Source organism: Ascaphus truei, chromosome 6 (genome assembly GCF_040206685.1).
Source record: "Ascaphus truei isolate aAscTru1 chromosome 6, aAscTru1.hap1, whole genome shotgun sequence".
Taxonomy (NCBI): domain Eukaryota; kingdom Metazoa; phylum Chordata; class Amphibia; order Anura; family Ascaphidae; genus Ascaphus; species Ascaphus truei.
Genome location: NC_134488.1, coordinates 139992936 through 140016371, shown reverse-complemented (window position 1 = coordinate 140016371; position 23436 = coordinate 139992936). Strand labels below are relative to the sequence as shown.

At 52.9% G+C, this 23436-nt stretch overlaps 2 protein-coding genes across 3 annotated transcripts in view; both read left to right on the top strand.

Annotated features, from left to right (window-relative positions):
• LOC142497992 (guanylate-binding protein 1-like) overlaps nucleotides 1–23436 on the top strand; it is an 851842-nt gene that overhangs the window by 32016 nt on the left and 796390 nt on the right. The window lies entirely within an intron of this gene.
• The window catches only part of LOC142497991 (guanylate-binding protein 7-like), a 57433-nt gene that overhangs the window by 32025 nt on the left and 1972 nt on the right, over nucleotides 1–23436 (top strand). For both annotated transcript variants that reach the window (XM_075606497.1, XM_075606498.1), the window contains exons 8-10: nucleotides 6180–6392; nucleotides 7715–7817; nucleotides 17363–17556. In XM_075606497.1, coding sequence (XP_075462612.1) covers nucleotides 6180–6392; nucleotides 7715–7817; nucleotides 17363–17556 — 510 coding nt within the window. The remainder of the gene's footprint in view (nucleotides 1–6179; nucleotides 6393–7714; nucleotides 7818–17362; nucleotides 17557–23436) is intronic.

The following is a 23436-nucleotide window of genomic DNA, read 5'->3' as shown; positions in this document are numbered from 1 at the left end:
AAACTGCTGATCCCCCAAGTGCTCCCCCCACATAACCCTTCTCATAGCAATGAGACTGAGGTAGGACCTGCCCAGAGTAATAATACTGAGGTAAGATCTCCCATAGCAATAATACTGAGGTAAGACCCTCCCATAGCAATGATACTGAGGTAAGACCTGCCCAGAGTACATAGTTACATAGTTACATAGTTACATAGTTACATAGTTACATAGTAGATGAGGTTGAAAAAAGACATACATCAAGTTCAACCTATGTTAAGTTTAGACAACAAATACTTTATCCTATATCTATACTTACTTATTGATCTAGAGGAAGGCAAACAAAAACCCCAGTGTCATATCATCCAATGATGTTTCATAAGGGGAAAAATAAATTCCTTCCTGACTTCAAGAATTGGCAATCTGATTAATCCCTGGATCAACCATCTTCCAATGTTTACTTATGTGGTATATCCCTGTATACCTTTCCCTTCTAAAAAAGATGTTCAAACTTTATTTGAACAAATCTATGGTATCTGCCATCACAGTCTCCATGGGTAATGAATCCCACATTGTAACTGCCCTTACTGTAAAGAACCCTTTCCTTTGTTGCTGGTGAAATTTCCTTTCCTCCAACCTAAAGGGATGCCCCCGAGTTACTGCCCTTGGGATGAAAAGTTATTTTGTAAGCTCCTTGTACTGTCCCCGAATATATTTGTCTATAGTTATCATATCCCCTCTTAGATGCCTCTTTTCTAATGTAAATAAATCTAATTTAGCTAGCCTCTCCTCGTAAGTTAGATTTTCCATCCCCTTTATTAATTTGGTGGCTCTTCTCTACACTCTCTCTAGTTCCAAAATTTCTTTTCTAAGGAGTGGTGCCCAAAATTGTGCTCCATATTCATGGTGTGGTCTTACTAATGCTTTGTAAAGGGGCATAATACATTTTACTTCCCTTCCATCCATTGCCCATTTAATGCAAGATGAGATCTTGTTTGCCTTTGCAGTTACTGCATTACTTTGGGCACTATTGCTAAGCCTGCTGTTTACAAGCACTCCTAAATCCTTCTCCATCAAGGATTCTCCCAATATATCTCCATTTAATTTGTAAGTCTCCTGTTTATTCTTGCTTCCCAAATGCATAACCTTACATTTATCTGTATTAAACATCATCTGCTATTTACCTACCCAAGTTTCCAGTCTGTCAAAGTCTTTCTGGAGAGAAATTACATCCTGCTCTGATTCTATTACCTTACACAATTTAGTATCATCAGCAAAGATGGAGACTTTGCTCTCGATGCCAACATCAAGGTTATTAATAAACAAGTTAAAAAGCACGGGTCCCAGTACCGATCCCTGAGGTACTCCACTCACAACCATAGCCCAACCTGAAAACGTTCAATTTACTGTACAGTATGACAACCCTCTGTTGTCTGTCCTTCAACCAGTTTTCAATCCAATTGCATATATTTTTACTGAGTCCAATTTTCTTTATTTTGTACACCAACCTCTTGTGTGAAACCGTATCAAAAGCCTTTACAAAATCTAAGTAGACCACGTCAACTGCATTACCCTGGTCTTAATACCTACTTACCTCCTCAAAGAAACAAATAAGGTTACTTTGGCAAGATCTATCCTTCATAAAAAAAAGAAACATGTAGAGCTGCACACCAATACAAAATTGAATAAATAAATGATACTACCGGTGCTCCTGGTTCAGGGATATATACCTGGGACATCCAATGTTGAGCAAAAGAAGAGAGATCCAGGGCAACTTCGGATTTTATAAGAAAAAACAATTTATTTCAGCCCATAAACACGACGTTTCATCCCTCCTAGGGGACTTTTTGAAGTGACTGGCTTGCGATTACTTCTTAATTGGTTGATATTACCAAATCCAGTATTGCCCCTCTCCTGGTTGGTTCCTCAATAATTTGGGTCATATAATTGTCTTTAAGCACCCCCAAAAACCTGTTTCCTTTTTCTGTAATGCTAACCTCATTGCCCCAGTCTATGTCTGGATAATTAAAATCACCCATTATGCAAACATGACCCAGTTTTGATGCCTTCTCCATTTGCAAAAGTATTTTAGCTTCCTCAATCTCACAGATATGTGGTGGTTTATAGCATATTCCCACAAACATTTTCTTTATACTTTTTCCTCCATTGCTAATTTCTATCCACAAGGTCTCTGCATTTTCATCATTCCCTTATTAGACATCATCCCTTATAATAGGTTTAAGATCCGGTTTAACATATAAATATACTCCACCTCCTCTTCTATTTGCTCGATCCTTCAGAAAAAGGGAATAACCCTCTAAATTAACTGTCCAGTCATGAGTTTCATCCCACCATGTCTCAGTAATGCCTATGATATCATACTGCTCCCTTGTAGCTATTAAGCAAGCTCTCCCATTTTATCGGTCAGGCTTCTTGCATGAAGTAATAATACTGAGCTAAGACCTTTCTATAGTAATAATACTAAGCTAAGACCTTCCCATAGAAATGATACTGAGCTAAAACATTCCTAGAGTAATAATACTGAGCTAAGAACTTTCTATAGTAATAATACTAAGCTAAGACCTTCCCATGGCAATAATACTGAGCTAAGACATTTCTATAGTAATAATACTAAGCTAAGACCCTCCAATAGCAATGATACTGAACTAAGACCTTACTATAGTAACAGTGAGCAAAGACTTTCTAATACAGTAGCAAGAATACTGAGCTAAGATATTCCCAGAGTAATAATACTGAACTGAGCTTAGACCTTCCTATAGCAAGCAGACAGATATATAAGACCTCCCCATAGCAACAATACTGAGCTAAGACGTTCCCATAGCAATAATACTGAGATATGATCTTGTCAGAGCAATAATACTGAGATAGGATCTTGCCATAGCAATGATACTGAGCTATGACTTTCCCATAGCAATGATACTGAGAAGAGACCTTACTATAGCAATACTGTAATACTGAGATAAGACCTTCCCATAGCAATGATATTGAACTTAGACCTTCCTATAGGAACAATACTGAGTTAATACACACACGTGAAAGTATGTATGTATGTCTTTATATAGTGCCAACAGTGTACTGTATTACGCGCTTCACAAAGACAATACAGTACAGGGAATCATACAGTAATAATACAATAAGCACAGCAAAATCAGACAATAGGAAAGGAAATTCCTGCCCCGGAGAGCTTACAATCTAAGTGTTATGTTGGGAGAGTTACAGAGACAGCAGGTGAGGGAATAAGGGCAGTAGATGGCAGTGCTTGGCCGCACTGGTGGGTAGGAGCAACTGTGGGTGTGGGACAGAAGCCAGGAGTCCGGGCTGTTGGGATTCTTCTTTTGTGATGTGAGTTTTAAGGTTGGTCGGTATTAAATTAGATAGGTTAGTGCCATTAGCAGGGGAAGAGGTGACAGGGAGGGAAGAGGTGGCAGGGAGGGAAGAGGTGGCAGGGAGGCGGGGGAGAGAGCAGGTGTGTAAATGGCTGGATCCAGGATTAGGAGAGATCCCCAGCAGCAAGGAGTAGATAGAGGGTTTGTGGGGGTGCTTTTTATTGAGGTGTGTAAATGGTGGTGGAGGGGACGAGAGAGGAAGAGGTGTGGATAGGAGGGTAGTGGGGAAGTTGGAGAGAAGGGAAACTTTACAAAGGAATGAGGAAATAGCAAATAGGGAGGACAAAGGGAGAGGCAGGGAGAGAGGTAGGAGGAGAGAGGTCCCAGGTATTGGAGGAGATGAGGAGTAGGAGTTGATAGATAAGGTGTATAAACCAGGCCTGGGAGGGCAGTGTAGCACTGAAGATTAAGCAAGAGCTTAGAAACTCGTCGATAGATGTCCAAATTGTGAGAGCGTTTAGAACGCCCAGATCTCTCAGTGGCAGAATGTTGTTGTGCAGATTCCAGTTCTTCTTATAGTATTCACCTCCAATTCTAACTCCAATATTAACTCCACAGAGACTTCATGTGTGACACTTGGCCTATACAGTACACACATAGTAATGATACTGATTTAATACTTACATGTAAAAAATATACTGAATTAAGAGACCTTCCCATAGCAATGGTACTAGGCTCAAACCTTTATAGAGCAATTATAAGGTTAGGTCATTAACATAGTAGAGATAATCTGAGTCATTCAAATAGAAGTAACACTGCCCTGAGTCCTTCTCAGCACTAACACTACCCGGGGTCCTTCTCAGCACTAACACTGCCCTGTGTCCTTCTCAGCACTAACACTGCCCTGAGTTCTTCTCAGCACTAACACTGCCCCGGGTCCTTCTCAGCACCAACACTGCCCTGAGTCCTTCTCAGAACTAACACTGCCCTGAGTCCTTCTCAGCACTAACACTGCCCCGGGTCCTTCTCAGCACCAACACTGCCCTGAGTCCTTCTCAGCACTTACACTGCCCTGAGTCCTTCTCAGCACTAACACTGCCCTGAGTCCTTCTCAGCACTAACACTGCCCTGAGTCCTTCTCAGCACTAACACTGCCCCGGGTCCTTCTCAGCACCAACACTGCCCTGAGTCCTTCTCAACACTAACACTGCCCTGAGTCCTTCTCAGCACTAACACTGCCCCGGGTCCTTCTCAGCACCAACACTGCCCTGAGTCCTTCTCAGCACTAACACTGCCCTGTGTCCTTCTCAGCCATAACACTGCCCTGGGTCCTTCTCAGCACTAACACTGCCCTGAGTCCTTCTCAGCACCAACACTGCCCTGAGTCCTTCTCAGCCATAACACTGCCCTGGGTCCTTCTCAGCCCTAACACTGCCCTGTGTCCTTCTCAGCCATAACACTGCCCTGGGTCCTTCTCAGCACTAACACTGCCCTGAGTCCTTCTCAGCACTAACACTGCCCTGTGTCCTTCTCAGCCATAACACTGCCCGGGGTCCTTCTCAGCACTAACACTGCCCTGAGTCCTTCTCAGCACTAACTCTGCCCTGAGTCCTTCTCAACACTGACACAGCCCTGAGTCCTTCTCAGCACCAACATTGCCCTGAGTCCTTCTCAGCACTAACACTGCCCTGAGTCCTTCTCAGCGCTAACACTGCCCCGGGTCCTTCTCAGCACCAACACTGCCCTGGGTCCTTCTCAACACTAACACTGCCCTGAGTCCTTCTCAGCACTAACACTGCCCCGGGTCCTTCTCAGCACCAACACTGCCCTGAGTCCTTCTCAGCACTAACACTGCCCTGTGTCCTTCTCAGCCATAACACTGCCCTGGGTCCTTCTCAGCACTAACACTGCCCTGAGTCCTTCTCAGCACCAACACTGCCCTGAGTCCTTATCAGCCATAACACTGCCCTGGGTCCTTCTCAGCCCTAACACTGCCCTGTGTCCTTCTCAGCCATAACACTGCCCTGGGTCCTTCTCAGCACTAACACTGCCCTGAGTCCTTCTCAGCACTAACACTGCCCTGTGTCCTTCTCAGCCATAACACTGCCCGGGGTCCTTCTCAGCACTAACACTGCCCTGAGTCCTTCTCAGCACTAACACTGCCCTGAGTCCTTCTCAGCACTAACTCTGCCCTGAGTCCGTCTCAACACTGACACAGCCCTGAGTCCTTCTCAGCACCAACATTGCCCTGAGTCCTTCTCAGCACCGACACTGCCCTGAGTCCTTCTCAACACCGACACAGCCCTGAGTCCTTCTCAGCACTGACACAGCCCTGAGTCCTTCTCAGCACTAACACTGCCTGGGGTCCTTCTCAGCACTAACACTGCCCTGAGTCCTTCTCAGCACTAACACTGCCCTGAGTCCTTCTCAGCACTAACATTGCCCTGAGTCCTTCTCAGCACTAACACTGCCCTGAGTCCTTCTCAGCGCTAACACTGCCCCGAGTCCTTCTCAGCACTAACACTGCCCTGAGTTCTTCTCAGCACTAACACTGCCCTGAGTCCTTCTCAGCACTAACACTGCCCTGAGTCCTTCTCAGCACTAACACTGCCCTGTGTCCTTCTCAGCACTAACACTGCCCTGAGTCCTTCTCAGCACTAACACTGCCCTGAGTCCTTCTCAGCACTAACATTGCCCTGAGTCCTTCTCAGCACTAACACTGCCCTGAGTCCTTCTCAGCGCTAACACTGCCCCGAGTCCTTCTCAGCACTAACACTGCCCTGTGTCCTTCTCAGCACTGCGTTGAGCTCCTCCTGTTATTTTAGTAATTACTTGAGTTTTCTATGTGAACAGAAACTACTAGACCAGAAAATGAAGGACTTTTCCCAACGTAACGAGGAGGTGTCAGCGGATCTATGCAGAGCTCTGATCCAGGAGCTGAGCGTCACTCTGGAGACAGGATTATCACAGGGGGAATATTCCAGACCTGGAGGACACAAACATTTCCTGGAGGAGAAACTCAAACTATTAGAGGCTTATAACACAAAGCCCAAGAAAGGGATAAAGGTGATATTTTATTTTATAATTTATGTTTTACCAGGTAATACATTGAGAGTTACCTCTTTCGTTTTCAAGTATGTTATGAGGACAAATACATGGTTACATTATGTGAAGAGGGTATACAGTATATATACAGTGCTTGACAAATCACCCAAAAATCTACTCGCCACCTGGCCCCGCCCCATGCCCCACTGTGTGACTAGTCTGGGTGGGTTACTGACTGGGTGGCTGACTGGGTGGCTGACTGGGTGGGTGGGTGACTGACTGACTAGGTGGGTGACTGACTGACTTGGTGGGTTGTTGGGTGACTGGGTAGGTGAGTGACTTGAATGACTGGGTGGGTGAGTGACTGGGTGAGTGACTGGGTCAGTGAGTGAGTGACTGCCTGGGAGCATTTAGCTCCCCACAGCCTGTCTCTCTCCTCTCCCCCCCCCCCCCCCAGTCTCTCTCTTGGCTCTCTCCCCACTCCAGCCTGTCTCTCTTTCTCCCCCCCTTGCATCTCCGTTCACCCCCCCCCCCCTTGCATCTCCGTTCACCCCCCCCATGCATCTCCGTTCACCCCCCCCCCTTGCATCTCCGTTCACCCCCCCTTGCGTCTCCGTTCACACCCCTTGCATATCGCCCGCCCCGCGGGGCCTAAACGGGAGGCCACAGCAAGAGCGGAGCGAGGCGTCTGCTGCAGGGAGGGAATAAATCTGGGACCCAGCAGCCGGACATGGTGCTGGTGGCACCGGGACCCACCAACCACAGCCTCCCGCCCCGGCTTTGCAGGGGGTGGTGTGTGTGTCCCCTTCCCCTGGTACCTGCTCCAGTCCCTGTAGCCTCCCGGGATAGCGGCCCCGGCTATGCAGTGGATGGTGTATGTATCCCCTTCCTACGGTACCTGATTGGGCCCGGCACACTGCAGCCTCCCGGGATAGTGGCCCCAGCTCTGCAGGGGGTGATGTGTGTGCGCGGTACCTGCTCAGTCCCCGCTTCCTCTGCCTCTTCCGATTACACGCTGACGATGGCGACCCTCCCCTTCCACGCTCCAATAGAATGAGGCTCAAGAAGGGGGGCTTCACATTGCTCGTGTGTCGCGCGCTGCCTCCTTGCCAACGCGGCCTTAGTCGCGCAGCCTTTTTTGATTTTTTGTGAAGCTGGAGTAGTTGGAGGAGGAATAAAATGCCACCGTAGCACCACGCCGAAAACAACTTGCCAGGGAGTTTAATGTGGTCGCCCCGGGCGACAAGGCGACCACATTTGTTGAGGACTGTATATATATCTCCCCTTATGATATGAAGGTGCAGAAATTATTTCCTAATTAAAATATCTGTCTATTCCCCCAGGCCCTTGAGGTGCTGCAGGGGTTCCTCCTAGACAAGAAACCCATTGAAGATGCCATTATGCAGGCGGATAATACCCTGACACAGAAAGAAAAGGAGATAGCAGGTGAGAGGAGGAGCTGAGAGTGCTGGGTGTGGGGGAGATGCAGGGAGCAGTGTAAGAACGCTGGGTGTGGGGGAGATGCAGGGAGCAGTGTAAGAGTGCTGGGTGTGGGGGAGATGCAGGGAGCAGTGTGAGAGCGCTGGGTGTGGGGGAGATGCAGGGAGCAGTGTGAGAGCGCTGGGTGTGGGGGAGATGCAGGGAGTAGTGTGAGAGCGCTGGGTGTGGGGGAGATACAGGGAGCAGTGTGAGAGCGCTGGGTGTGGGGGAGATGCAGGGAGCAGTGTAAGAGCGCTGGGTGTGTGGGAGATGCAGGGAGCAGTGTAAGAGCGCTGGGTGTGGGGGAGATGCAGGGAGCAGTGTAAGAGCGCTGGGTGTGGGGGAGATTCATGGAGCAGTGTAAGAGCGCTGGGTGTGGGGGAGATAAAGGGAGCAGTGTGAAAGCGCTGGGTGTGGGGGAGATGCAGGGAGCAGTGTGACAGCGCTGGGTGTGAGGGAGATGCAGGGAGCAGTGTGAGAGCGCTGGGTGTGGGGGAGATACAGGGAGCAGTGTAAGAGCGCTGGGTGTGGGGGAGATGCAGGGAGCAGTGTAAGAGTGCTGGGTGTGGGGGAGATGCAGGGAGCAGTGTGAGAGCGCTGGGTGTGGGGGAGATGCAGGGAGCAGTGTGAGAGCGCTGGGTGTGGGGGAGATGCAGGGAGTAGTGTGAGAGCGCTGGGTGTGGGGGAGATACAGGGAGCAGTGTGAGAGCGCTGGGTGTGGGGGAGATGCAGGGAGCAGTGTAAGAGCGCTGGGTGTGTGGGAGATGCAGGGAGCAGTGTAAGAGCGCTGGGTGTGGGGGAGATGCAGGGAGCAGTGTAAGAGCGCTGGGTGTGGGGGAGATTCATGGAGCAGTGTAAGAGCGCTGGGTGTGGGGGAGATAAAGGGAGCAGTGTGAGAGCGCTGGGTGTGGGGGAGATGCAGGGAGCAGTGTGACAGCGCTGGGTGTGAGGGAGATGCAGGGAGCAGTGTGAGAGCGCTGGGTGTGGGGGAGATACAGGGAGCAGTGTAAGAGCGCTGGGTGTGGGGGAGATGCAGGGAGCAGTGTAAGAGCGCTGGGTGAGGGGGAGATGCAGGGAGCAGTGTGAGAGCGCTGGGTGTGGGGGAGATGCAGGGAGCAGTGTGAGAGCGCTGGGTGTGGGGGAGATGCAGGGAGCAGTGTAAGAGTGCTGGGTGTGGGGGAGATACAGGGAGCAGTGTAAGAGCGCTGGGTGTGGGAGAGATACAGGGAGCAGTGTGAGAGCGCTGGGTGTGGGGGAGATGCAGGGAGCAGTATAAGAGCGCTGGGTGTGGGGGAGATGCAGGGAGCAGTGTAAGAGCGCTGGGTGTGGGGGAGATGCAGGGAGCAGTGTAAGAGCGCTGGGTGTGGGGGAGATACAGGGAGCAGTGTGAGAGTGCTGGGTGTGGGGGAGCTGCAGGGAGCAGTGTGAGAGCGCTGGGTGTGGAGGAGATGCAGGGAGCAGTGTGAGAGCGCTGGATGTGGGGGAGATGCAGGGAGCAGTGTAAGAGCGCTGGGTGTGGAGGAGATGCAGGGAGCAGTGTAAGAGCGCTGGGTGTGAGAGAGATGCAGGGAGCAGTGTAAGAGCACTGGGTGTGAGGGAGATGCAGGGAGCAGTGTAAGAGCGCTGGGTGTAGGGGAAATGGAGGGAGCAGTGTGAGAGTGCTGGGTGTGGGGGAGATGCAGGGAGCAGTGTGAGAGCGCTGGGTGTGAGGGAGATGCAGGGAGCAGTGTAAGAGCGCTGGGTGTGGGGGAGATGCAGGGAGCAGTGTAAGAGCGCTGGGTGTGAGGGAGATGCAGGGAGCAGTGTAAGAGCGCTGGGTGTAGGGGAAATGGAGGGAGCAGTGTGAGAGCGCTGGGTGTGGGGGATATGCAGGGAGCAGTGTGAGAGCGCTGGGTGTGAGGGAGATGCAGGGAGCAGTGTAAGAGCGCTGGGTGTGAGGGAGATGCAGGGAGCAGTGAAAGAGTGCTGGGTGTGGGGGAGATGCAGGGAGCAGTGTGAGAGCGCTGGGTATGGGGGAGATACAGGGAGCAGTGTGAGAGCGCTGGGTGTGTGGGAGATGCAGGGAGCAGTGTAAAAGCGCTGGGTGTGAGTGAGATGCAGGGAGCAGTGTAAGAGCGCTGGGTGTGGGGGAGATGAAGGGAGCAGTGTGAGAGCGCAGGGTGTGGGGGGGATGCAGGGAGCAGTGTAAGAGCGCTGGGTGTGGGGGAGATGCAGGGAGCAGTGTAAGAGCTCTGGGTGTGGGGGAGATGCAGGTTGCAGTGTAAGAGCGCTGGGTGTGAGGGAGATGCAGGGAGCAGTGTAAGAGCGCTGTGTGTGGGGGAGATACAGGGAGCAGTGTAAGAGCGCTGGGTGTGGGGGAGATGCAGGGCGCAGTGTGAGAGCGCTGGGTGTGGGGGAGATGCAGGGAGCAGTGTAAGAGCGCTGGGTGTGGGGGAAATGGAGGGAGCAGTGTGAGAGCGCTGGGTGTGGGGGATATGCAGGGAGCAGTGTGAGAGCGCTGGGTGTGAGGGAGATGCAGGGAGCAGTGTAAGAGCGCTGGGTGTGGGGGAGATGCAGGGAGCAGTGTGAGAGCGCTGGGTATGGGGGAGATACAGGGAGCAGTGTGAGAGCGCTGGGTGTGAGTGAGATGCAGGGAGCAGTGTAAGAGCGCTGGGTGTGAGTGAGATGCAGGGAGCAGTGTAAGAGCGCTGGGTGTGGGGGAGATGAAGGGAGCAGTGTGAGAGCGCAGGGTGTGGGGGGGATGCAGGGAGCAGTGTAAGAGCTCTGGGTGTGGGGGAGATGCAGGTTGCAGTGTAAGAGCGCTGGGTGTGAGGGAGATGCAGGGAGCAGTGTAAGAGCGCTGTGTGTGGGGGAGATGCAGGGTGCAGTGTGAGAGCGCTGGGTGTGGGGGAGCTGCAGGGAGCAGTGTAAGAGCGCTGGGTGTGGGGGAGATGCAGGGAGCAGTGTAGGAGCGCTGGATGTGGCGGAGATGCAGGGAGCAGTGTAAGAGCGCTGGGTGTGGGGGAGATGCAGGGCGCAGTGTAAGAGCGCTGGGTGTAGGGGAAATGGAGGGAGCAGTGTGAGAGCGCTGGGTGTGGGGGATATGCAGGGAGCAGTGTGAGAGCGCTGGGTGTGAGGGAGATGGAGGGAGCAGTGTAAGAGCGCTGGGTGTGAGGGAGATGCAGGGAGCAGTGAAAGAGTGCTGGGTGTGGGGGAGATGCAGGGAGCAGTGTGAGAGCGCTGGGTATGGGGGAGATACAGGGAGCAGTGTGAGAGCGCTGGGTGTGTGGGAGATGCAGGGAGCAGTGTAAAAGCGCTGGGTGTGAGTGAGATGCAGGGAGCAGTGTAAGAGCGCTGGGTGTGGGGGAGATGAAGGGAGCAGTGTGAGAGCGCAGGGTGTGGGGGGGATGCAGGGAGCAGTGTAAGAGCTCTGGGTGTGGGGGAGATGCAGGTTGCAGTGTAAGAGCGCTGGGTGTGAGGGAGATGCAGGGAGCAGTGTAAGAGCGCTGTGTGTGGGGGAGATGCAGGGAGTAGTGTGAGAGCGCTGGGTGTGGGGGAGATGCAGGGTGTAGTGTGAGAGCGCTGGGTGTGGGGGAGCTGCAGGGAGCAGTGTAAGTGCGCTGGGAGTGGGGGAGATGCAGGGAGCAGTGTAGGAGCGCTGGATGTGGCGGAGATGCAGGGAGCAGTGTAAGAGCGCTGGGTGTGGGGGAGATGCAGGGCGCAGTGTGAGAGCGCTGGGTGTGGGGGAGATGCAGGGCGCAGTCTGAGAGCGCTGGGTGTGGGGGAGCTGCAGGGAGCAGTGTAAGAGCGCTGGGTGTGGAGGAGATACAGGGAGCAGTGTAAGAGCGCTGGATGTGGGGGAGATGCAGGGCGCAGTGTGAGAGCGCTGGGTGTGGGGGAGATGCAGGGAGCAGTGTAAGAGCGCTGGGTGTGGGGGAGATGTAGGGAGCAGTATAAGAGCGCTGGGTGTGAGGGAGATGCAGGGAGCAGTGTAAGAGCGCTGGGTGTGGGGGAGATGCAGGGAGCAATGTGAGAGCGCTGGGTGTGGGGGAGATACAGGGAGCAGTGTGAGAGTGCTGGGTGTGGGGGAGCTGCAGGGAGCAGTGTGAGAGCGCTGGGTGTGGGGGAGATGCAGGAAGCAGTGTGAGAGCGCTGGGTGTGGGGGAGATGCAGGGAGCAGTGTAAGAGCGCTGGGTGTGAGGGAGATGCAGGGAGCAGTGTAAGAGCGCTGGGTGTGAGGGAGATGCAGGGTGCAGTGTAAGAGCGCTGGGTGTAGGGGAAATGGAGGGAGCAGTGTGAGAGCGCTGGGTGTGGGGGATATGCAGGGAGCAGTGTGAGAGCGCTGGGTGTGGGGGAGATGCAGGGAGCAGTGTGAGAGCGCTGGGTGTGAGGGAGATGCAGGGAGCAGTGTAAGAGCGCTGGGTGTAGGGGAAATGGAGGGAGCAGTGTGAGAGCGCTGGGTGTGGGGGATATGCAGCGAGCAGTGTGAGAGCGCTGGGTGTGGGGGAGATGCAGGGAGCAGTGTGAGAGCGCTGGGTGTGAGGGAGATGCAGGGGGCAGTGTGAGAGCGCTGGGTGTGGGGGAGATGCAGGGAGCAGTGAAAGAGTGCTGGGTGTGGCAGGGAGCAGTGTGAGAGCGCTGGGTTTGGAGCAGCTGCAGGGAGCAGTGAAAGAGCGCTGGGTGTGGGTGAGATGCAGGGAGCAGTGTAAGAGCGCTGGGTGTGAGGGAGATGCAGGGAGCAGTGTAAGAGCGCTGGGTGTGAGGGAGATGCAGGGAGCAGTGAAAGAGTGCTGGGTGTGGGGGAGATGCAGGGAGCAGTGTGAGAGCGCTGGGTATGGGGGAGATACAGGGAGCAGTGTGAGAGCGCTGGGTGTGGGGGAGATGCAGGGAGCAGTGTAAAAGCGCTGGGTGTGAGTGAGATGCAGGGAGCAGTGTAAGAGCGCTGGGTGTAGGGGGGATGCAGGGAGCAGTGTAAGAGCGCTGGGTGTGGGGGAGATGCAGGGAGCAGTGTAAGAGCTCTGGGTGTGGGGGTGATGCAGGGAGCAGTGTAAGAGCGCTGGGTGTGAGGGAGATGCAGGGAGCAGTGTAAGAGCGCTGTGTGTGGGGGAGATGCAGGGAGTAGTGTGAGAGCGCTGGGTGTGGGGGAGATGCAGGGAGCAGTGTGAGAGCGCTGGGTGTGTGGGAGCTGCAGGGAGCAGTGTAAGAGCGCTGGGTGTGGGGGAGATGCAGGGCGCAGTGTGAGAGCGCTGGGTGTGGGGGAGATACAGGGAGCAGTGTAAGAGCACTGGGTGTGAGGGAGATGCAGGGAGCAGTGTAAGAGCGCTGGGTGTAGGGGAAATGGAGGGAGCAGTGTGAGAGCGCTGGGTGTGGGGGAGATGCAGGGAGCAGTGTGAGAGCGCTGGGTGTGAGGGAGATGCAGGGAGCAGTGTAAGAGCGCTGGGTGTGGGGGAGATGCAGGGAGCAGTGTAAGAGCGCTGGGTGTGAGGGAGATGCAGGGAGCAGTGTAAGAGCGCTGGGTGTGAGGGAGATGCAGGGAGCAGTGAAAGAGTGCTGGGTGTGGGGGAGATGCAGGGAGCAGTGTGAGAGCGCTGGGTATAGGGGAGATACAGGGAGCAGTGTGAGAGCGCTGGGTGTGAGGGAGATGCAGGGAGCAGTGTAAAAGCGCTGGGTGTGAGTGAGATACAGGGAGCAGTGTAAGAGCGCTGGGTGTGGGGGAGATGCAGGGAGCAGTGTGAGAGCGCAGGGTGTGGGGGGGATGCAGGGAGCAGTGTGTGTGAGAGCGCTGGGTGTGGGTGTGATGCAGGAAGCAGTGTAAGAGCGCTGGGTGTGGGGGACATGCAGGGAGCATTTTAAGAGCGCTGGGTGTAGGGGAGATGCAGGGAGCAGTGTAAGAGCGCTGGGTGTGGGGGAGATGGAGGGAGCAGTGTTAGGCGGTGGGTGTGGGGGAGATGCAGGGAGCAGTGTGAGAGCGCTGGGTGTGGGGGAGATGCAGGGAGCAGTGTAAGAGTGCTGGGTGTGGGGGGATGCAGGGAGCAGTGTGAGAGCGCTTGGTGTGGGGGAGATGCAGGGAGCAGTGTAAGAGCGCTGGGTGTGGGGGGGATGCAGGGAGCAGTGTGAGAGCGCTGGGTGTGGGGGAGATGCAGGGAGCAGTGTAAGAGCGCTGGGTGTGGGGGAGATGGAGGGAGCAGTGTTAGGCGGTGGGTGTGTGGGAGATGCAGGGAGCAGTGTGAGAGCGCTGGGTGTGGGGGAGATGCAGGGATCAGTGTAAGAGCGCTGGGTGTGGGGGGATGCAGGGAGCAGTGTAGGAGCGCTGGGTGTGGGTGTGATGCAGGGAGCAGTGTGAGAGCGCTGGGTGTGGGTGTGATGCAGGGAGCAGTGTAAGAGCGCTGGGTGTGGGGGATAAGCAGGGAGCATTGTAAGAGCGCTGGGTGTAGGGGAGATGCAGGGAGCAGTGTAAGAGCGCTGGGTGTGGGGGAGATGGAGGGAGCAGTGTTAGGCGGTGGGTGTGGGGGAGATGCAGGGAGCAGTGTGAGAGCGCTGGGTGTGGGGGAGATGCAGGGATCAGTGTAAGAGCGCTGGGTGTGGGGGGATGCAGGGAGCAGTGTAGGAGCGCTGGGTGTGGGGGAGATGCAGGGAGCAGTGTAAGAGCGCTGGGTGTGGTGAGATGCAGGGAGCAGTGTGAGAGCGCTGGGTGTGGGGGAGATGCAGGGAGCAGTGTAAGAGCGCTGGGTGTGGGGGGGATGCAGGGAGCAGTGTGAGAGCGCTGGGTGTGGGGGAGATGCAGGGAGCAGTGTAAGAGCGCTGGGTGTGGGAGAGCTGCAGGGAGCAGTGTAAGAGCGCTGGGTGTGGGGGAGATGCAGAGAGCAGTGTGAGAGCGCTGGGTGTGGGGGAGATGCAGGGAGCAGTGTAAGAGCGCTGGGTGTGGAGGAGATGCAGGGAGCAGTGTAAGAGCACTGCGTGTGGGGGAGATGCAGGGAGCAGTGTGAGAGCGCTGGGTGTGGGGGAGATGCAGGGAGCAGTGTGAGAGCGCTGGGTGTGGGGGAGATGCAGGGAGCAGTGTAAGAGTGCTGGGTGTGAGGGAGATGCAGGGAGCAGTGTAAGAGCGCTGGGTGTGGGGGAGATGCAGGGAGCAGTGTGAGAGCGCTGGGTGTGGGGGAGTTGCAGGGAGCAGTGTAAGAGCGCTGGGTGTGAGGGAAATGGAGGGAGCAGTGTGAGAGCGCTGTGTGTGGGGGAGATGCAGGGAGCAGTGTGAGAGCGCTGTGTGTGGGGGAGATGCAGGGAGAAGTGTGAGAGCGCTGGTTGTGGGGGAGATACAGGGAGCAGTGTGAGAGCGCTGGGTGTGGGGGAGATGCAGGGAGCAGTGTAAGAGCGCTGGGTGTGGGGGAGATGCAGGGAGCAGTGTAAGAGCGCTGGGTGTGGAGGAGATGCAGGGAGCTGTGTAAGAGCGCTGGGTGTGTGGGAGATGCAGGGAGCAGTGTGAGAGCGCTGGTTGTGAGAGAGATACTGGGAGCAGTGTAAGAGCGCTGGGTGTGGGGGAGATGCAGGGAGCAGTGTAAGAGCGCTGGGTGTGGGGGAGATGCAGGGAGCAGTGTGAGAGCGCTGGGTGTGGGGGAGAAGCAAGGAGCAGTGTAAGAGAGCTGGGTGTGTGGGAGATGCAGGGAGCAGTGTAAGAGCGCTGGGTGTGGGGGAGATGCAGGGCGCATTTTGAGAGCGCTGGGTCTGGGGGAGCAGTGTGAGAGCGCTGGGTGTGGGGGAGATGCAGGGCGCAGTGTGAGAGCGCTGGGTGTGGGGGAGATGCAGGGAGCAGTGTAAGAGCGCTGCGTGTGGGGGAGATGCAGGGAGCAGTGTGAGAGCGCTGGGTGTGAGGGAGATGCAGGGAGCTATGTAAGAGCACTGGGTGTGGGGGAGATGCAGGGAGCAGTGTGAGAGCGCTGGGTGTGGGGGATATGCAGGGAGCAGTGTGAGAGCGCTGGGTGTGGGGGAGATGCAGGGAGCAGTGTAAGAGCGCTGGTTGTGGGGAAGATACAGGGAGCAGTGTGAGAACGCTGGGTGTGGGGGAGATGCAGGGAGCAGTGTGAGAGCGCTGGGTGTGGGGGAGATGCAGGGAGCAGTGTAAGAGCGCTGGGTGTGGGGGAGATACAGGGAGCAGTGTGAGAGCGCTGGGTGTGAGGGAGATACAGGGAGCAGTGTAAGAGCGCTTGGTGTGGGGGAGATGCAGGGAGCAGTGTAAGAGCGCTGGGTGTGGGGGAGATGCAGGGAGCAGTGTAAGAGCGCTGGGTGTGAGGGAGATACAGGGAGCAGTGTAAGAGCGCTGGGTGTGGGGGAGATGCAGGGAGCAGTGTGAGAGCGCTGGGTGTGGGCGAGATGTAGGGAGCAGTGTGAGAGCGCTGGGTGTGGGGGAGATGCAGGGAGCAGTGTAAGAGCGCTGGGTGTGGGGGAGATGCAGGGAGCAGTGTAAGAACGCTGGGTGAGGGGGAGATGCAGGGAGCAGTGTGAGAGCGCTGGGTGTGGGGGAGATGCAGGGAGCAGTGTAAGAGCGCTGGGTGTGAGGGAGATGCAGGGAGCAGTGTAAGAGCGCTGGGTGTGGGGGGATACAGGGAGCAGTGTAAGAGCGCTGGGTGTGGGGGAGATGCAGGGAGCAGTGTGAGAGCGCTGGGTGTGGGGGAGATGCAGGGAGCAGTGTGAGATCGCTGGGTGTGGGGGAGATGCAGGGAGCAGTTTAAGAGCGCTGGTTGTGGGGGAGATGCAGGGAGCAGTGTGAGAGCGCTGGGTGTGGGGGAGATGCAGGTAGCAGTGTGAGAGCGCTGGGTGTGGGGGAGCTGCAGGGAGCAGTGTAAGAGCGCTGGGTGTGGGGGAGATGCAGAGAGCAGTGTAAGAGCGCTGGGTGTGGGGGAGATGCAGGGAGCAGTGTGAGAGCGCTGGGTGTGGGGGAGATGCAGGGAGCAGTGTAAGAGTGCTTGGTGTGGGGGAGATGCAGGGGGCAGTGTAAGAGCGCTGGGTGTGGGGGAGATGCAGAGAGCAGTGTGAGAGCGCTGGGTGTGGAGGAGATGCAGGGAGCAGTGTAAGAGTGCTGGGTGTGGGGGAGATGCAGGGAGCAGTGTGAGAGCACTGGGTGTGGGGGAGATGCAGGGAGCAGTGTGAGAGCGATGGGTGTGGGGCAGATGCAGGGAGCAGTGTAAGAGCGCTGGGTGTGGGGGAGATGCAGGGAGCAGTGTAAGAGCGCTGGGTGTGGGGGAGATACAGGGAGCAGTGTTAGGCGCTGGGTGAGGCGGAGTAGTGTGAGAGCACTGGGTGTGGGGGAGATACAGGGAGCAGTGTAAGAGCGCTGGGTGTGGGGGAGATGCAGGGAGCAGTGTAAGAGCGCTGGGTGTGGGGGAGATGCAGGGAGCAGTGTAAGAGCGCTGGGTGTGGGGGAGATGCAGGGAGCAGTGTTAGGCGCTGGGTGAGGCGGAGTAGCGTTAAAGCGCTGGATGTGGAGAGGTGCCGCTTGTGATGTAGAGTACGATCCATATTTATATAACTTCCCTCCCCAGAGCAGCGATCCCAGGCTGAGGCCGCAGAGAGGGACAGACAGATCCTGCAGGAGAATAACGGACGTCTGGAGAAGCTCATGGAGGATCAGAAGAGAAGTTATGAGCAGCATGAGAAGATGCTGAGGGAGAAGATGGAAGAGGAAAGACTCAGAATGATAAAAGAGAATGGATGGCTGATTGAACAGAAACTGAAGGTAAGATATACCAGAACATAGAAAACAGAAATGGTGATAATAGCGCGAAGAACTAAACAATACTTTTTGGTGTGAAATAATAATCACTTGAATACCTTAAAATAATAAGGCACGGCTGCCAAGAGATACTGACCCAAAAACAAAGTCAGTCATGAACACCAAAAAAACAAAATACAAACCGGCGCCTAAAATTGTCCAAAGATAGTCTATTGGGGATCCAAATGGACCGGGACACACAGATCCACTTCTAGTCTTGTGCTTCCAAAGTAGTGACCACGACCGGATGAGACGTGATATGTGGAGCCAAGCAAAAAGATAAATCGGATAACAAGAGGGACATACAGTATACACACTAAACAAACAACAGATAAAACATGCTACTATGAGGACATACAGTGCAAACACTAAACAAACAACAGATAAAACATGCTACTATGAGGACATACAGTGCAAACACTAAACAAACAACAGAGACAAATACAGGCAAGGCTGACTAAATAGAAGAGCTACTTTTAATAAACAAATAATGGTAAAATACAGTTGGAAACACAACAGCAGGCAGCTGATCCGGTTGTTTCTAAAACCAAACTCCTACTCACGACAAGTCAGAGATAGATGTGCGGTGGATAATGGACGTGAGAATGCAGCAGCTTGTCCACCTGTTGCATAGCGCTGGTTTGGAAGCAGCTTCGGCGCTGCAACACCTCCTAGTTCGACCATCCGTTGCTGGGAGTGTGCTTTGGGGGCAGGTCCTTCTCTCACTGATCCAACCGGATGTGCGTGGCATGCAGCCTGCAAGTGTTCCTGACGGAGGCTCAGAGAGTAAAATCCAACGCGTTTCGTGCGCATGCGCACTTCATCAGGGAGAGAATGGGTAGTGACAGAAAGCATTTAAATTCAGTTGGAATGGCTGTGATTGGGGGGAAACACTCAGCCATAACAGCTGTCAGCCAAACACTGATTGACCGAATTCTTACCGCAATAACTAAAATGAAAACAGCATTACACAACAACTATCACAGAACTTACAAAAAACTTTTGACATAAAAAACAAATATATGAAAAATAAAAAATAAAATAAAAAGGCGAACGAGATGATATACCAGAGACACACACAGTAATCCTGCTAGAAAGATATAAGATTGCGCTGACTGTAATGCTTATTGTAATGAAACAATTCCTAAATCTGTTCCTTCCCTGCGCACCATAATCTGAGTGTCTGACATGTAACCACTACCAGCTTCATAAAGCAGGTCCAGTGACTGAGATCAAACTGATGAGTTCTACAGAGTGAAACAGACGTGTTTAAGCGGTTCCTCTGCTCCGCCATCTCTTCTAATCTGTTTCATGTACCAGGGAATCCACCTCATTAAGTGGAAGCTGTCATTGAGGTGCTCATTTGCATGTCACAACCCAGAATCCTTCTCTGCTGCCGCACCTCTGTGTGACATGTGACAGTGGGGAGAATAATGCAGGTTTGTGTAACTGAACTGTGGGAAACATGCAAACACACTCTGGGGGTTTTATCTCTGCTAAAAAAAGAGAGACTCAGAAGCAAAGGAAACTAAATCTGAGGCAGGGAGAGCACTCAATGCCATTAAAGGTGCATATGTGGTCATTATGTGACAAGACGTCCCAAGGGAGATATATTCACAGGGACTCCCTGTCCTACAGAGCTTACAATCTAAATGCATGTACATAAGTCTCTGTTACCCCCGTGTGCTGACGTTACCATTTATCTGCTTGGGTTCTTATTATTTAAATTAGGAGGAATTATTATTTAGACTATTATCGACAAACCTACAACACGTGTTTATTGCAAACATCTCATACTTTGCGGGGTTGTTGCATTTTATGCAAATGGGTAAAAATGTTTAAATATAAACCCAAGGATATAATAGTGTCAGAGATATTCTCCGCTGTAACAGAAGCTGGTTTTATGTTACACGCTTGTGTTACACGGCCGACACTGTAACCTAATAGGAGAAACAAGATGAAACTGCCCCTGTCTCACACCCAGAGGCACATTCATCCAGTATCGGTAGGGGTATAACACACATTTCGGGGTTAACGCCTATTCAAGTCAATGAGAGTTGACACCCGAACTGGTGCAATAACCAGTACCGACACTTAATGATTGTGCCCCAAGTCTCGTGCTTTTCTATGTAACGGAGATTCAGACAGATGCAGCCACCGGTATCCGATGACTTGCCTGGGAAATACTGGGGCTCTCTCCCAGTAACACTGCTACATTTCTGTGAGATTCTGCAGCCAGAATCCCATCGCATTAACACAGCGGGGTCCCTGCCGTCCCATTCAGTTTGGTGGGATACAGGCGGCTGCATCTTTACATGTCCCCCTATGTACGATAAAAGAATAGCAACTCACATGGGCAACAAAAGGATAAGGTGAGAGTGAGGAGAGAGGGGGGTCCCATTGGGGTTATTACAGGGTGATAGTAAAGGGTAAGGTGAGAGTGAGGAGAGAGGGGATCCCATTGGGGTTATTACAGGGTGATAGTAATGGGTAAGGTGAGAGTGAGGAGAGAGGGGGATCCCATTGGGATTATTACAGGGTGATAGTAAAGGATAAGGTGAGAGTGAGGAGAGAGGGGGTCCCATTGGGGTAATTACAGGGTGATAGTAAAGGATAAGGTGAGAGTGAGGAGAGAGGGGGAACCCATTGGGGTTATTACAGGGTGATAGTAACGGATAAGGTGAGAGTGAGGTGAGAGGGGATCCCATTGGGGTTATTACAGGGTGATAGTAAAGGATAAGGTGAGAGTGAGGAGAGAGGGGGTCCCATTGGGGTAATTACAGGGTGATAGTAAAGGATAAGGTGAGAGTGAGGAGAGAGGGGGAACCCATTGGGGTTATTACAGGGTGATAGTAACGGATAAGGTGAGAGTGAGGTGAGAGGGGATCCCATTGGGGTTATTACAGGGTGATAGTAAAGGATAAGGTGAGAGTGAGGTGAGAGGGGATCCCATTGGGGTTATTACAGGGTGATAGTAAAGGATAAGGTGAGAGTGAGGAGAGAGGGGATCCCATTGGGGTTATTACAGGGTGAGAGTAAAGGATAAGGTGAGAGTGAGGAGAGAGGGGATCCCATTGGGGTTATTACAGGGTGAGAGTAAAGGGTAAGGTGAGAGTGAGGAGAGAGGGGATCCCATTGGGGTTATTACAGGGTGATAGTAAAGGATAAGGTGAGAGTGAGGTGAGAGGGGATCCCATTGGGGTTATTACAGGGTGATAGTAAAGGATAAGGTGAGAGTGAGGAGAGAGGGGATCCCATTGGGGTTATTACAGGGTGAGAGTAAAGGATAAGGTGAGAGTGAGGAGAGAGGGGATCCCATTGGGGTTATTACAGGGTGATGGTAAAGGATAGGGTGAGAGTGAGGTGAGAGGGGATCCCATTGGGGTTATTACAGGGTGATAGCAAAGGATAGGGTGAGAGTGAGGTGAGAGGGGATCACATTGGGGTTATTACAGGGTGATAGTAAAGGATAGGGTGAGAGTGAGGAGAGAGGGGGATCCCATTGTGATTATTACAGGGTGTAGTAAAGGATAAGGTGAGAGTGAGGAGAGAGGGGGATCCCATTGTGATTATTACAGGGTGATAGTAAAGGATAAGGTGAGAGTGAGGAGAGAGGGGGATCCCATTGGGGTTATTACAAGGTGAGAGTAAAGGATAAGGTGAGAGTGAGGAGAGAGGGGATCCCATTGGGGTTATTACAGGGTGATAGCAAAGGATAGGGTGAGAGTGAGGTGAGAGGGGATCCCATTGGGGTTATTACAGGGTGATAGCAAAGGATAGGGTGAGAGTGAGGTGAGAGGGGATCCCATTGGGGTTATTACAGGGTGATAGTAAAGGATAGGGTGAGAGTGAGGAGAGAGGGGGATCCCATTGTGATTATTACAGGGTGATAGTAAAGGATAAGGTGAGAGTGAGGAGAGAGGGGGATCCCATTGGGGTTATTACAGGGTGATAGTAAAGGATAGGGTGAGAGTGAGGTGAGAGGGGGTCCCATTGGGGTTATTACAGGGTGATAGTAAAGGATAGGGTGAGAGTGAGGAGAGAGGGGGATCCCATTGGGGTTATTACAGGGTGATAGTAAAGGATAAGGTGAGAGTGAGGAGAGAGGGGGTCCCATTGGGGTTATTACAGGGTGATAGTAAAGGATAAGGTGAGAGTGAGGAGAGAGGGGATCCCATTGGGGTTATTACAGGGTGATAGTAAAGGATAAGGTGAGAGTGAGGAGAGAGGGGGATCCCATTGGGGTTATTACAGTGTGATAGTAAAGGATAGGGTGAGAGTGAGGAGAGAGGGGATCCCATTGTGGTTATTACAGGGTGATAGTAAAGGATAAGGTGAGAGTGAGGAGAGAGGGGGATCCCATTGGGGTTATTACAGGGTGATAGTAAAGGATAAGGTGAGAGTGAGGAGAGAGGGGGATCCCATTGGGATTATTACAGGGAGATAGTAAAGGATAAGGTGAGAGTGAGGAGAGAGGGGATCCCATTGGGGTTATTACAGGGTGATAGTAAAGGATAGGGTGAGAGTGAGGAGAGAGGGGATCCCATTGGGGTTATTACAGGGTGATAGTAAAGGATAAAGTGAGAGTGAGGACAGAGGTGGATCCCATTGGGATTATTACAGGGTGATAGTAAAGGATAAGGTGAGAGTGAGGAGAGAGGGGGATCCCATTGGGGTTATTACAGGGTGATAGTAAAGGATAAGGTGAGAGTGAGGAGAGAGGGGATCCCATTGGGGTTATTACAGGGTGATAGTAAAGGATAGGGTGAGAGTGAGGTGAGAGGGGGTCCCATTGGGGTTATTACAGGGTGATAGTAAAGGATAGGGTGAGAGTGAGGAGAGAGGGGGATCCCATTGGGATTATTACAGGGTGATAGTAAAGGATAAGGTGAGAGTGAGGAGAGAGGGGATCCCATTGGGGTTATTACAGGGTGATAGTAAAGGATAGGGTGAGAATGAGGAGAGAGGGGATCCCATTGGGATTATTACAGGGTGATAATAAAGGATAAGATGAGAGTGAGGAGAGAGGGGGTCCCATTGGGGTTATTACAGGGTGATAGTAAAGGATAGGGTGAGAGTGAGGAGAGAGGGGGATCCCATTGGGGTTATTACAGGGTGATAGTAAAGGATAGTGTGAGAGTGAGGAGAGAGGGGGATCCCATTGGAGTTATTACAGGGTGAGAGTAAAGGATAAGGTGAGAGTGAGGAGAGAAGGGATCCCATTGGGGTTATTACAGGGTGATAGTAAAGGATAAGGTGAGAGTGAGGAGAGGGGGATCCCATTGGGGTTATTACAGGGTGATAGTAACGGATAGGGTGAGAGTGAGGTGAGAGGGGGATCCCATTGGGGTTATTACAGGGTGATAGTAGGATAGGGTGAGAGTGAGGACAGAGGGGGATCCCACTGGCGTTATTACAGGGTAATAGTAAAGGATAAAGTGAGAGTGAGGACAGAGGTGGATCCCATTGGGATTATTACAGGGTGATAGTAAAGAATAGGGTGAGAGTGAGGAGAGAGGAGGTCCCATTGGGGTTATTACAGGGTGATAGTAAAGGATAAGGTGAGAGTGAGGAGAGAGGGGATCCCATTGGGGTTATTACAGGGTGATAGTAAAGGGTAAGGTGAGAGTGAGGAGAGAGGGGGATCCCATTGGGGTTATTACAGGGTGATAGTAAAGGATAAGGTGAGAGTGAGGAGAGAGGGGATCCCATTGGGGTTATTACAGGGTGATAGTAAAGGATAAGGTGAGAGTGAGGAGAGAGGGGATCCCATTGGGGTTATTACAGGGTGATAGTAAAGGATAGGGTGAGAGTGAGGAGAGAGGGGGATCCCATTGGGGTTAT